The sequence below is a fragment of the Mus musculus genome, chromosome 9 (assembly GCF_000001635.26).
Source record: "Mus musculus strain C57BL/6J chromosome 9, GRCm38.p6 C57BL/6J".
NCBI lineage: Eukaryota > Metazoa > Chordata > Mammalia > Rodentia > Muridae > Mus > Mus musculus.
The window spans coordinates 73576995-73591550 of record NC_000075.6 but is presented as its reverse complement, the minus strand read 5'-3'; the positions used below and the strand labels follow the sequence as shown (position 1 = coordinate 73591550).

Below are 14556 nucleotides of genomic sequence, written 5' to 3'. Positions count from 1 at the left end.
GTAGATGCAATTATGGGATCTTTTTGACAGTTTTTCTGTATAACGAACAGTTGTACACCATGGGGAAAACACACTAAGGAAAACTAGGTTTGGGTTTGGATTCCGAAATGCAATGATTTTTAAGTCACTGAGGTTGTGGTGGTTTCCTGTAATGCCCTGGAGAACCCTGAGGATGAATTGGGCTGTCCAGAAAGTCCAGGGGAGAAAGGGAGAAGCTAACAGTTCACAAAACCTGCATGTTTCTCATACATAATTATTTTACATCCAGAGTGTAGTGGGTTGGTCTGATGCTGCTTGTATCCCATTGCTAAATACTGGCTCTCAAGATCTAGTTGCCCTGATGATGATGAGATCTTCAAGTAGACCAAGTGATGCTATGTAAACCTTGCTGGTTTACTAGTCAATAAAAGGCTAGAGCCTGTGATTGGTCAGTGGAGGGAGAAAGGTGGGAATTAAGGATTGAGTGAAGGGCTTTTCAGGTAGAGAAAAGAGGGGAAGAAGGGCAGGGAGGTGGAGGAGGCTGCCATGAAGGGGAGATGAGCCATGAGCACATGGCCAGGAAAAACAGCAAGTAACAAGCGACATTATAACTGGGAAATAATTGAGAATCACTCCAAACCTACCCAATCTATGCTTATGGCTTGTAAATAAAGTACCTGGATTATCTGTACATGCTAGCTAGAATGCCTAATCCCTTTTGTAAACAGCTAGCTCAGTTGGTAGAGCATAAGACTCTTCATCATGCTTATGGGTTCTTGCCCACATTGGGCGCCATTTTGACTCTTAATTTTGTTAAATTTGTTAACTTTCATGATTATAACAAAATACCTAAAACAGGCAACATTATAAAAATAGTAAGATTTATTTATCTAGCAGTTTTAGAGGCTTAACATCTGTTTAGCATTTATAGAGTCCGATGAGAGCCTGCTCTAGTTTGATGGATGTTGCTAGGATAAAACTGACCAAGATCAACTGGAGAAGGAAAGGGTTTGCTTGGCTAACAGGTCACAATCCATTATCTGTGGAGGTCAAGACCGTAACCTGGGAGGGAGGAATACTGCTTACCAGCTTGCTCTCCATGGCTTTCTCAACTATCTTTCTTATACCACCCACCTGTCCAGAGGTGGCACTGCCCACAGTGGACTGGGCCCTTCTATACCAATTAGCAATCAATAAAATACTCACCCAGACATGCTCACAGTCCAGGCTGATGCAGGCAGTTCCTCAGTTAGAATTTCCACTCTCCAGGTTGACAACCAAGAGCAACCATCACATGCTGTCATTGTGTATATCATATAGTGGCAGGAACGTGTGTGTCTGTGTGTCTGGAACTCTTTTTTTAAAGCTTCCATTTTCCAATCATAGCCATGACCCCTAATGGCCTTATCTAGATTATCTTTTCCCAGAATCTCCAACTCTAAATACTATAGTTGGCCACTCATTTAATATCCCACAATGAGGATTACATTTAAACACACAAAGCCCCAAGAGACAGTTTACATCCAAACTACAGTAGTTTTAGTATATTTCTTAAAATCTATATCACCCTTTCCAGTTAGTTTAGATGTTTATAGAGTGATTCTAATAACATCAGGGCCCTGGATTCGATCGCTTTGTGAGCCAGTTGATTCCCATCCTTAGCCAGACTCTGTTGTACATGCCTGTAATCTCAGAACCTGGGAGAGAAAGGCAGGAGGATCAAGTGTTCAAGGTCATTATCAGTTCCATAATGAGTTCAAGTCCATCCTGGGCTACATGAGGCCCTGTCTCATGACCACCACCACCCCCCACACATACTTAATAAAGATACAGTAACTGGAAATTAGAAGGTAGCTGTCTTAGTTATGGTTTTACTGCTGTGAACAGACACCACGACCAAGGCAACTCTTATAAGAACATTTAATTAGGGATGGCTTACAGGTTCAGTCCACTATTATCAAGGCTGGAACATGGAAGCATCTAGGAGCAGAAGGAGCTGAGAGTTCTACATCTTCATCTGAAGACTTATAGAAGACTGGCTCCCACGTGGTTAGGAAGAGTGTCTCATTGCCCACCCCCACAGTCACATACTTCCTTCAACAAGGCCACAACTATTCCAACATGGCCACACCTCCTAATAGAGCCACTCCCGAGCCAAGCATATTCAAACCACCACAGTAGGGGAATAATTAAGAAGTAATAGCTTTTGAAAACCTTTCTGGGACACAATGAAATGTAATACCATATGGCCCAACTCCACCACAGTTTAGAACAATATAAGTTTTGCTTTGTTTTTACTTGTGTAAGTCAGAGTCTGGGCACCTCTACCATGTCCTGTGGTTCAAGGACCCAACATCCTAGCATTTGAAGTTTTACTATCTGTAGGACCTTGGAACTATGCTCTGGATGTCTGCATTTGGCCAGTAAATAAGGGTAAAATGATGGGGAAATTTTGCAAAAGTTTCTTTATAAGAAGCCTAGACCCATGATGTTCTTCAGCCCTAAATTCATACATCAAGCAAGGCTAGCACATGTAGTCTGACTATGCACCTGGGCAAAAAAAAAAAAAAAAGACAAGGTTTGGCAACTAGTCAAATTTGCAACAGGAGGTTCATGGTGTTTACAGAAAGTCAATGTGAGGAAATAAAGGGATATAAATGAAAGCTTATCTTTGTTCCTGCTGTTTATGGGGAAACATCACAGGCAGACCCTGTAGACCCTCTCATTTCAGTTTGGCTTTATACTGCCCTCAAGATCAGAGCTCTGTCACAAACTAATTCAATATACTGCAGGTCATTTTTGGCTTAGCTGAGGAGCACAATTCCTGGAGAGATGTCAGTTACTCTCTTGAACTGGCAGAGTGCGACAATAGCTGGTGGTGTAAGTTTCCTATTTCCATCCATAGAGAGTAGCAAATATCATCTAATAGTGTATGAGAATAAAAACAACATCTCAAAGACATAGAAATTAGGGTTGAGAAAGTAGCTTACTTGGTAGCTATCTTCTGTGTAAGAAAGGCTGACGTTGGAAATGTGGCTGGATAGAATACTTGGCTAGCATGCCCTGAGTTCAATCCCCAGCTCTGCACAAATCAGGCATCATGACTGTATATTAGTTATTTCTTTGTTACTGTAATAAATTACAATAATCAATGCAGTTTAGAGAAGGGGGAGTATATTTGGGCTTATGGTTTCAGAGGGATAAGAGTCCATCTCTTCCTGGTGAGGAACCATGGCAGCAAATGCCATGCAAAGATGGCAGCAGAAGCAGGAAGTTGACAGAGCTAATTAGAAATGGTGAAAGCCTTTTATTTTCTCAAAGATAGCTCCTTGTGAAGTACTTCCTCCAGCAAGACTGCACCACACAGACCTCCCCAAATACCTCCACCAACTGGAGACCAAGTGTTAAATACTTGAAACTATGGTGGACAGTTCACATTCGAACCACTGAAGCAGCACTCATCTGTGGTCCCAATGCTGGAAGAACATAGCTATTTGAGGCGAGCTGTGGCTACCTGAGACCCTGCCTCCAAATAAACAAACTTTAAACTGATAATTCTTGTTTTCCCCCTGAAAACCATAATAGCTCCATGACATTTTCTAGGTTATTTTTAGGGATGAAAAAAGTCCCCAGGTAAGACTAAACCAGATTTAGATGTTTAGAAAGGTCAGCGATGCCATCTCTATCTCCTGTCCCATAGAAACTCAGAGGTAGGGAAGAAGAAGTGGCCTGTCCCGGGTAGCTAACAGTGAATCAGGATGATGGGAGTACTCCCCTGGAGCTCCAGGGACAACAGGACTGTGGGGAGGGGGGCATTGAGGGTATGTCTAAAAATTTAGTCTCCATGAGGTCTGTGAGTTCTAAATTGTGTATGTAAATTAACAAAAAGAAAGAACTTTTGTCCTCAGAGAAAGTGAAGTTCAAGCTGACTAAACAAATAGACAAATATTCTATTTAAAAAAAAACAAAAAAAAATATTGCTTTATGTTGCAGAGAATGCTGGATTGCAAAGGGCAAATTAGTGAAATACATACGACTCACCCAAACTACCATTAAATCATTTCAAAACACAAGAGACAAAAATGGGGGAGGGGCAGAGTTTTTATTGGAACAGTTATGTAATTTCATAAAAGAGAATGTGTGCATGAAATATACGGCATTAGGTCCCGTTTTGGGTGCCTAGTCTTTCTCTTCTCTCCACTAAATTCCACTATAGGGAATTATTTCTGTGGCTATCTAGCAGTTGGACTAAATTCATCTCAGGCTTACAGCATTCTGTAAGTCTCATGCCTGGCACACTGGTGAATCTGTTACCCTTCCTTCCTACCCACAATGTACTTCAGATAGAGAGCACAGCTCATGGAACCTTTGTTTCATATTCCAATGCCTCACCTGAGATCTGGCCTGCACTCCATAAATGTCTCCTCTATTAATGAAACTGGTAGCCCTTCCCTTCAGAATTCTGTTAATATGGAACACATTTGGAACAGGTGGCCCCAGACAGTCCTGCTCTGAGCTGTTACTGTGTTCTTTCAACCTTGATGACTGGTTCTCTATAGCTACATGATAGAATTGGTGCCTAGTGCCAATTTTCCTTTAACTTCTTGAAAGATGACCAAGCTAAAATTTAATTTTCAGTATGTATATGTGAGGCTGCATATATTACTCTGATAATATTTAAATATTTAACCTTATATACCCAGAATTCATTGTATTCTCCTTCTAGAAAATATGCTTTATCACCTTTATTTCAACAAAATTACTATACAACAATAATACGATTTTCAAATAATTTATATTCTTCTTTTTTTAATATTTTTTATTATTACATATTTTCCTCAATTACATTTAGAATGCTATCCCAAAAGACCCCATATCCTCCCCCCCCCCACTTCCCTACCCACTCATTCCCATTTTTTGGCCCTGGCATTCCCCTGTACTGGGGCATATAAAGTTTGCATGTCCAATGGGCCTCTCTTTCCAGTGATGGCCGACTAGGCCATCTTTTGATACATATGCAGCTAGAGTCAAGAGCTCCGGGGTACTGGTTAGTTCATAATGTTGTTGCACCTACAGGGTTGCAGATCTCTTTAGCTCCTTGGAGACTTTCTCTAGCTCCTCCTTTGGGGGCCCTGTGCTCCATCCAATAGCTGACTGTGAGCATCCACTTCTGTGTTTGCTAGGCCCTGGCCTAGTCTCACAAGAGACAGCTATATCACGGTCCTTTCAGCCAACACTTGCTAGTGTATGCAATGGTGTCATCATTTGGAGGCTAATTATGGGATGGATCTCTGGATATGGCAGTCTCTAGATGGTCCATCCTTTTGCCTCAGCTCCAAACTTTGTCTCTGTAACTCCTTCCATGGGTGATTGTTTCCAATACTAAGAAGGGGCAAAGTGTCCACACTTTGGTCTTCATTATATTCTTCTTACAAACATGCCCAACAGTACATTTTCTGAACGATGCATCCTATCTGCTCTAACTTTTTCTCCTATTTAAAACTATGTAAGTGCCTTTTGCTTTGAGGTTTTTCTCATTTCTAATTCTCTTTCCAGTCATTTTTGCTCGTCTCAGCTCTACTCACAATTATTCTTTTTCTACCCAATCTGAGCTTATATTCATCCTTGTAATTAAAGAATTAAACAGCAAATTTATCTCCAAATGACATGGTCGATCCTATAGCTCATGAAAAGGATACTTTCTCTTTGAAAAAATCAACAAGATAGATAAACCCTTAGCTAGACTCACTAAAGGGCACAGGGACAAAATCCTAATTAACAAAATCAGAAATGAAAAGGGAGACATAACAACAGATCCTGAAGAAATCCAAAACACCATCAGATCCTTCTACAAAAGGCTATACTCAACAAAACTGGAAAACCTGGACGAAATGGACAAATTTCTGGACAGATACCAGGTACCAAAGTTGAATCAGGATCAAGTTGACCATCTAAACAGTCCCATATCACCTAAAGAAATAGAAGCAGTTATCAATAGTCTCCCAGCCAAAAAAAGCCCAGGACCAGACGGATTTAGTGCAGAGTTCTATCAGACCTTCAAAGAAGATCTAATTCCAGTTCTGCACAAACTATTTCACAAAATAGAAGTAGAAGGTACTCTACCCAACTCATTTTATGAAGGCACTATTACTCTGATACCTAAACCACAGAAAGACCCAACAAAGATAGAGAACTTCAGACCAATTTCTCTTATGAATATCGATGCAAAAATCCTCAATAAAATTCTCACTAACCAAATCCAAGAACACATTAAAGCAATCATCCATCCTGACCAAGTAGGTTTTATTCCAGGGATGCAGGGATGGTTTAATATACGAAAATCCATCAATGTAATCCATTATATAAACAAACTCAAAGACAAAAACCACATGATCATCTCGTTGGATGCAGAAAAAGCATTTGACAAGATCCAAAACCCATTCATGATAAAAGTTTTGGAAAGATCAGGAATTCAAGGCCCATACCTAAACATGATAAAAGCAATCTACAGCAAACCAGTAGCCAACATCAAAGTAAATGGAGAGAAGCTGGAAGCAATCCCACTAAAATCAGGGACTAGACAAGGCTGCCCACTTTCTCCCTACCTCTTCAACATAGTACTTGAAGTATTAGCCAGAGCAATTCGACAACAAAAGGAGATCAAGGGGATGCAAATTGGAAAAGAGGAAGTCAAAATATCACTTTTTGCAGATGATATGATAGTATATATAAGTGACCCTAAAAATTCTACCAGAGAACTCCTAAACCTGATAAACAGCTTCGGTAAAGTAGTTGGATATAAAATAAACTCAAACAAGTCAATGGCCTTTCTCTATACAAAGAATAAACAGGCTGAGAAAGAAATTAGGGAAACAACACCCTTCTCAATAGTCACAAATAATATAAAATATCTTGGCGTGACTCTAAGGAAGTGAAAGATCTATATGATAAAAACTTCAAATCTCTGAAGAAAGAAATTAAAGAAGATCTCAGAAGATGGAAAGATCTCCCATGCTCATGGATTGGCAGGATCAACATTGTAAAAATGGCTATCTTGTCAAAAGCAATCTACAGATTCAATGCAATCCCCATCAAAATTCCAACTCAATTCTTCAACGAATTAGAAGGAGCAATTTGCAAATTCATCTGGAATAACAAAAAACCTAGGATAGCAAAAAGTCTTCTCAGGGATAAAAGAACCTCTGGTGGAATCACCATGCCTGACCTAAAGCTTTACTACAGAGCAATTGTGATAAAAACTGCATGGTACTGGTATAGAGACAGACCAGTAGACCAATGGAATAGAATTGAAGACCCAGAAATGAACCCACACACCTATGGTCACTTGATCTTCGACAAGGGAGCTAAAACCATCCAGTGGAAGAAAGACAGCATTTTCAACAATTGGTGCTGGCACAACTGGTTGTTATCATGTAGAAGAATGCGCATCGATCCATACTTATCTCCTTGTACTAAGGTCAAATCTAAGTGGATCAAGGAACTTCACATAAAACCAGAGACACTGAAACTTATAGAGGAGAAGGTGGGGAAAAGCCTTGAAGATATGGGCACAGGGGAAAAATTCCTGAACAGAACAGCAATGGCTTGTGCTGTAAGATCGAGAATTGACAAATGGGACCTAATGAAACTCCAAAGTTTCTGCAAGGCAAAAGACACCGTCAATAAGGCAAAAAGACCACCAAGAGATTGGGAAAGGATCTTTACCTATCCTAAATCAGATAGGGGACTAATATCCAACATATATAAAGAACTCAAGAAGGTGGACTTCAGAAAATCAAATAACCCCATTAAAAAATGGGGCTCAGAACTGAACAAAGAATTCTCACCTGAGGAATACCGAATGGCAGAGAAGCACCTGAAAAAATGTTCAACATCCTTAATCATCAGGGAAATGCAAATCAAAACAACCCTGAGATTCCACCTCACACCAGTCAGAATGGCTAAGATCAAAAATTCAGGTGACAGCAGATGCTGGCGTGGATGTGGAGAAAGAGGAACACTCCTCCATTGTTGGTGGGATTGCAGGCTTGTACAACCACCCACTCTGGAAATCAGTCTGGCGGTTCCTCAGGAAATTGGACATAGTACTACCGGAGGATCCAGCAATACCTCTCCTGGGCATATATCCAGAAGATGCCCCAACTGGTAAGAAGGACACATGCTCCACTATGTTCATAGCAGCCTTATTTATAATAGCCAGAAGCTGGAAAGAACCCAGATGCCCCTCAACAGAGGAATGGATACAGAAAATGTGGTACATCTACACAATGGAGTACTACTCAGCTATTAAAAAGAATGAATTTATGAAATTCCTAGCCAAATGGATGGACCTGGAGGGCATCATCCTGAGTGAGGTAACACATTCACAAAGGAACTCACACAATATGTACTCACTGATAAGTGGATATTAGCCCAAAACCTAGGATACCCAAGATATAAGATACAATTTCCTAAACACATGAAACTCAAGAAAAATGAAGACTGAAGTGTGGACACTATGTCCCTCCTTAGAAGTGGGAACAAAACACCCTTTGAAGGAGTTACAGAGACAAAGTTTGGAGCTGAGATGAAAGGGTGGTCCATGTAGAGACTTCCATATCCAGGGATCCACCCCATAATCAGCATCCAAACGCTGACACCATTGCATACACTAGCAAGATTTTATGGAAAGGACCCAGATGTAGCTGTCTCTTGTGAGACTATGCCGGGGCCTAGCAAACACAGAAGTGGATGCTCACAGTCAGCTAATTGGTGGATCACAGGGCTCCCAATGGAGGAGCTAGAGAAAGTAGCCAAGGAGCTAAAGGGATCTGCAACCCTATAGGTGGATCAACATTATGAACTAACCAATACCCCGGAGCTCTTGACTCTAGCTGCATATGTATCAAAAGATGGCCTAGTCGGCCATCACTGGAAAGAGAGGCCCATTGGACACGCAAACTTTATATGCCCCAGTACAGGGGAACGCCAGGGCCAAAAAGGGGGAGTGGGTGGGTAGGGGAGTGGGGGTGGGTGGGTATGGGGGACTTTTGGTATAGCATTGGAAATGTAAATGAGCTAAATACCTAATAAAAATGGAAAAAAAATAAAATTTTAATTCTAAAAAATTTAATTCATTAATATACAATTTATGTAAATTTTTGAATAATTCTAAAGATCCAATTGTCATACACTTATTTTTGATCATAAAACATTTAAAGCTGTCACTGTGTGTGTGTGTTGTGTGTAAAGCTTGACTCACACTCGTTCTGTAGTTATTGGTTTCACTGTGATGTTCCATACAGGTGCATTCTGTGCTTTAATTGATCCTACCCTCCCCACATCGATTCCCATCCTTTCCTGCCGCCTCCTACCGCCAGCTTCCTAGCTGCCTCAGCCCTAACAGTCACTCTTTTACCTTCAGATCTCTTTTCCACTTAGGTTCCATGAATGTGAGAGAATATACAACACTTGCCTCTGAAAGTCTATTTTGCTTCATATAACATAAGGGTCTCCAGTTGTATCCATTCTCCTGTAAATGATACAGTTTCTTTCCCTTTGGTAGCTGAACAAAATTTCGTTGTGTACATACACAACATTTTTATTCATCCTTCAATGGGCACTCACTCTATTCTGTAACCTTGCCATTGTGAGGACTGTGCCAGTAAACATAGCTAACTCTTCTGTATTTGTATCCTGACTTCATTTCCTCCCTGATACCTGGGCATTGTCAACCTGAATTATGTGGTATATTTGTAGTTTTTCCCACAGCAGCTAGCAGTAGTGTAAGAGGATTCCATTCCTTTTCTCTCTCACTTATTCCCTTCGTTATTTGGATATAGCCATTCTGCACAGTATACAATGGAACATTTGGGTTCGTGTTTCTCTGGCAGCTAAAGGTGTTGGGTACTTTTTTCTCTTACACATTTATTGATAATTTGTAATTCTTATTTTGGGAAGTGTCTGTTCAGATTGTTTGCCCATCTATTAATTAGACTGCTCATTCTTTCTTCTTTTGTTGGTAACAGATTGGTAATTATGAGTTTGGGGTATGGGTGTGTCTATGTCTGTGTCTATGTCTGTGTCTGTGTCTGTGTGTGTATCTGTCTGCCTGTGTCTGTATCTCCTGCCCCCTTTTCATCACTTCTTCTGAACCTTAGATCAGTTTATAAAAAGATTTTTCAGTAATATTTATCGCCTTGTTTCATTGGTCTATTGCATTGGTCTTTTAATCTCAGTTTTCACTCTGATCATTATTCCTTCTTTCTAGTAGATTTAGTTTTGTCTTGTTCCAATTATTCTAAGATCTTGAGATGTTCCAATTATTCTAAGATCTTGAGATGTGATATTGCGCTATATATTTTAGCTCTTTGATTTTTTTTTTTTTTTTAGTTGTGGGAACTCTTAGCTCTAAGAATCTCTTAAAACTGCTTTGACTGTAGGCTGTGTTCCATTTTCATCAGAGTCTGCAAATTTTCAGAGTTCTCCCCTCAGTCTCACAGAAAGGAGACATAATTCAGTGACCTGGGTTGGCTTTATCCTAGCAATTTTCTTCTCTTGCCCTTCCATGTGACTGAGGTTTCTGGTATGTAACAAATATAGCCTTCAATGATCAGCTGATGTCAAAGACTCAACACCAGACTTCATGTACATCACAACTAACTTATTCACAAGCCTGGGAAATATGAATCATATATCATTCGCCATCTTAGGCAGCCAGCACATACATGTTTAGAATTATGAAAAACTTCTGAATAACTAAGCATTTAAGACAGAGTCAGATTTTTAAAATGTGAGGTTGTTAATTTGAAAATAATACTTCACCATGCAACAATCTATTGAATTTCCTCACAATACTTCGAGCCTGGCAACTTAGTGTAATGCCTTACCCAAGCACTGCCACAGTAATTTTTGTAGTTTTGGATATGGAATAAAATGTGGACTACACTGTTTGGAGGCCTAGGGGTTATCAATCATTACCACAGTGGTACAGACATAAGAGAAGAGACTTAGCCTACCAGCTTACTCTAGGCCAACAAAAAAATGCTAGATCCCAGGTAGTAGAAGAACACAGGAACCATTTCTATATAGTGTCTATATAACGATAAATGGCTGTGTCACAGGGCAACAGGGCAAGAGTTTTCCATTATTGGTGTCTCAGGGTACTATTGTATTAATTTCCTATCTATGAATTGACCAAATAAATATTCCTCTTAAAAATGAAGGAACACCAAAGATCTAAAAGGGAAGATTGTTGCAGAGCTAAAAAGGGATGAAGCTAGAAGTGACCAAAGCAAACCATCTTGTTGACAATTTGTTTAGTGTTGTTCTGGAATACTGCTTCATTACTTTCTATGTGAGAACACCTCTCCCAGATGTACAGTGTCTTGAATTAACAATGTTCAGATTATTTAAAGGTTTGATTTGGGATTGTAGTCTCTTGGGCACTCTATTGGTGTTCATATCACCCCATGATCTGGTTTGGGGAGATAGAAATGGCTTCTGTTCTTAATAACAATCCAATTTCTTCAGTCTATGTTTTCACTATTTACCACAGAATGTAAAGCAGGGGTATTTCTACAAAGAGGCAATGCCCTCAGCTTCATGGAGAGTCACCAATTCCCAAAGGGATTTCTCAGAGGCTGCTTTCATCCTGAAGGATCACAGAAATAGTTAGGATTTGCTTGTATTTATAGTTGCTGCCAGATCTGACCATGGGGTTAATATAAATGAGACAGAAGAGAGGAAAACATATTCGGGGGCTGGGGAAACATTTTGTTAGTAAAAGGTTTGCTGGACAACATGAGACTTGAGTCTAGATCTCCAGAACTAAGATAAAAAGCCAGAAACACTGGTGAGAGTCTGTAATTCCAGCACCAGGGAAGCAGAAACAGAAGGATTCCTGTGTCTCATTGGCCAGCCAAACCAAACCAACGAGCTCCAAGTTCAGTGAGAGACCTGTCTCAATAAAATAAATTTAAAAATTCAATTAAGAAAGACACTAACTTTTATCTCTGCCCTCTAGATATGCTTATACATACATATACACATGCATGCACATACACTCACATTCAGCCACACATACAACACATTCAGTAATGTTCTGTATGTTTCTCCACCTCAGTCTTATAAACCCATATTCTGTAAACAATTTAGGATACCCTCTTTAAACCACATATTAGAAAACTCTTCCAAGGATACAAAAAATATAACATGGCTTTGAAGTTAAATGTATCTTTCTGTCTTCAACCGTCTTGATTCTTTAAGTGTTAAAACTAGGTCAGGATGTGGCCTGGCCATGCACGTGTCACACAAGTCCCATGTTAATCGGCGATTATGGCTACTACTTTAAGTCATGTTTGATCCCTTACAATGTTAATTCTTTCTGTCACTGTATTTCCCTAAAAGCAGCCAAAGTCTGAGAGCCTCCAAATAAATGCAGATTTTACAATGTTGCTCATCTTTTTTTTTATTGGATATTTTCTTTATTTACATTTCAAATGTTATCCCCTTTCCTGGTTTCCCTCCCTCCCATAAACCGCCCTAGCAAGTCCTCCCTCCCCCTGCTTCTATGAGGGTGTTCCCCTACGCTGGGGCATCTTTCTCCATCAAAAGTGTCACCTATTTCCAATTGAGACACATTACAATAATCAAACCATTTTACAGTATCACTTGGCCTGCCTTCACAGGATCCAAGATTGTTTTATTTTCTTTTTTATTACGTGTGTATTTGTGTGTGGGTAGTGCACATGAGTGTAAGTCTCCTCAGAGACAAGAAGACAGTATCTTTTCCCCTGGAATTGGAATCACATGTGATTGTGAGCCATGGACACTGGGACCCAAACTTCAGTCCTCTGAAAGAGCAGCAAACATTCTCAACCCCTGAGCATCTTTCTTGTCTCTCCAGGATTATTTTTGCATGCTGCATTACAGTAGCTCTGCCTTCAGCAATGCACTTTGCCTGGAATACCACAAGTTTCTTCTTTATAGAAATGCTGACAATAAAGGTCGATCGGAACCCAGTGGCATTGTCTGCGAGCCACATTTATTAATTGTGTGATTTTTATCTGTTACAGAACATGAGAAGCAACGCTTATGCAAGAGCACCGATTATATGAATTTGCATTTCAAAGTGAAATGGTTTTATAATGAGTATGTACGAGAACTTCCTGCCTTCAAGGATGCTGTTCCAGAATATTCCCTGTAAGTAGTGATTTCTACTCTCCCCCTTTGTCCTGAATTCACAGTGCTGCAAAAATCACAGCTGAGTTGTAAGGACTAAGAGCTCTTCACATACTTCTCATTTGAATGCAGATATCTCTGTAGTGAAACTAATGTAGAAAGATTTCAATGTCTCTGAGGCAGAGAGGATGGCATAGCATATTTCAAGAATGCCTTACTTAGATATCTGAAGAGAAAGAAATGCAGAATGGGCTTTGGTTTAGATGATGAAATTACTCCCTGTGGAAGTGCTAGAATGCACAATATTGGGGAGACGGTGCAGCAGTTTTAGCATCTGCCACACAAGCTTGGGGAACCAGTTGTTGGATCCCCAGAAACTCACATAAAATGTCAGCAGGGCATGGTGGTTGTCCTGTCAGAGGGTACAGACAGCAAATCCCCCAAAATAAGCTGGCTAGAAAGACTAGCCCTATCGCTGAGCTCTGGGATTGATTGAGAAAGTCTGGTTCAGTGAATAAGGTGGAAAAGCGAAAGATGATGATTCCCAACAACCTTGGGTACTCTACATGCATGCTCAAACGTGTATATGAGCACTCACGCACAGTGCAAAACCATTCATGTACCTAAACACACAGCACACACATATGAAAAGTGAGAAAAGAAGAAATGCTAGAATGCTTTACTGGATAGCCAGACTTTCGTTTTAATAAGTTATAACTGTCTTAGAAATTCATGTCTCTGAAATAGAAGTCATTATTTAACAATGGCATTTTCATCTTATGAGGTTGTCTCTGCCTTAGTGTCTTGTGTGTTGTCTGTGATGAAATGCCTTACAGAAACAGTGTAAGGGTGATTGCTTTCTTTGGGCTCATAGTTCCATATATATGATAGAGTATACCTGCTCTATCACGGTAGGAAAGTCAGAGGCAGGAGCTTGAGGTGTCTGGTCACATTGCAGCCACAGTCAAGAAGCAGATGAATGTTTATGCATAGCTTTCTTCCTCCATCTGACAGAGTTCAGAATCCCAGCCCAGGTAATGGTGCTTCCCACAGTAGGTGGGTCTTCACAGCTCAATTTACTGAATGAAGATGATCCCTCAGAGGCTGGCTTAGAGGCCCATCGCCCAGGTGATTCTAGATCTCATTAGATTGACAGTTGAGATTAACCATCACCGTGTCTATCAAATACACTTGTAATCATACAGCCACTCAGAAGCATTGAGCATTTAATGTGCACCAGGACTCTTTTATTCTGGTCAGGAGGGGTCATCCAGAGTCTTATGTGTAGAAGATTGGTGTGTAAGATAAAGACCTTACCACCAAAAAAAGCTTATATATGGAGACAATATTGATAATCACAAGGTAGAGCAAAATGAAGCAAGCTAATTTGAAGAA

General features: G+C 40.1%; 1 protein-coding gene across 7 annotated transcripts in view; it reads left to right on the top strand.

Moving 5' to 3' along the window:
• Unc13c (unc-13 homolog C) overlaps positions 1–14556 on the top strand; it is a 528734-nt gene that overhangs the window by 416605 nt on the left and 97573 nt on the right. For all 7 annotated transcript variants that reach the window (XM_006510931.4, XM_006510934.4, XM_006510932.4 and 4 more), the window contains one exon: positions 13056–13182. In XM_006510931.4, coding sequence (XP_006510994.1) covers positions 13056–13182 — 127 coding nt within the window. The remainder of the gene's footprint in view (positions 1–13055; positions 13183–14556) is intronic.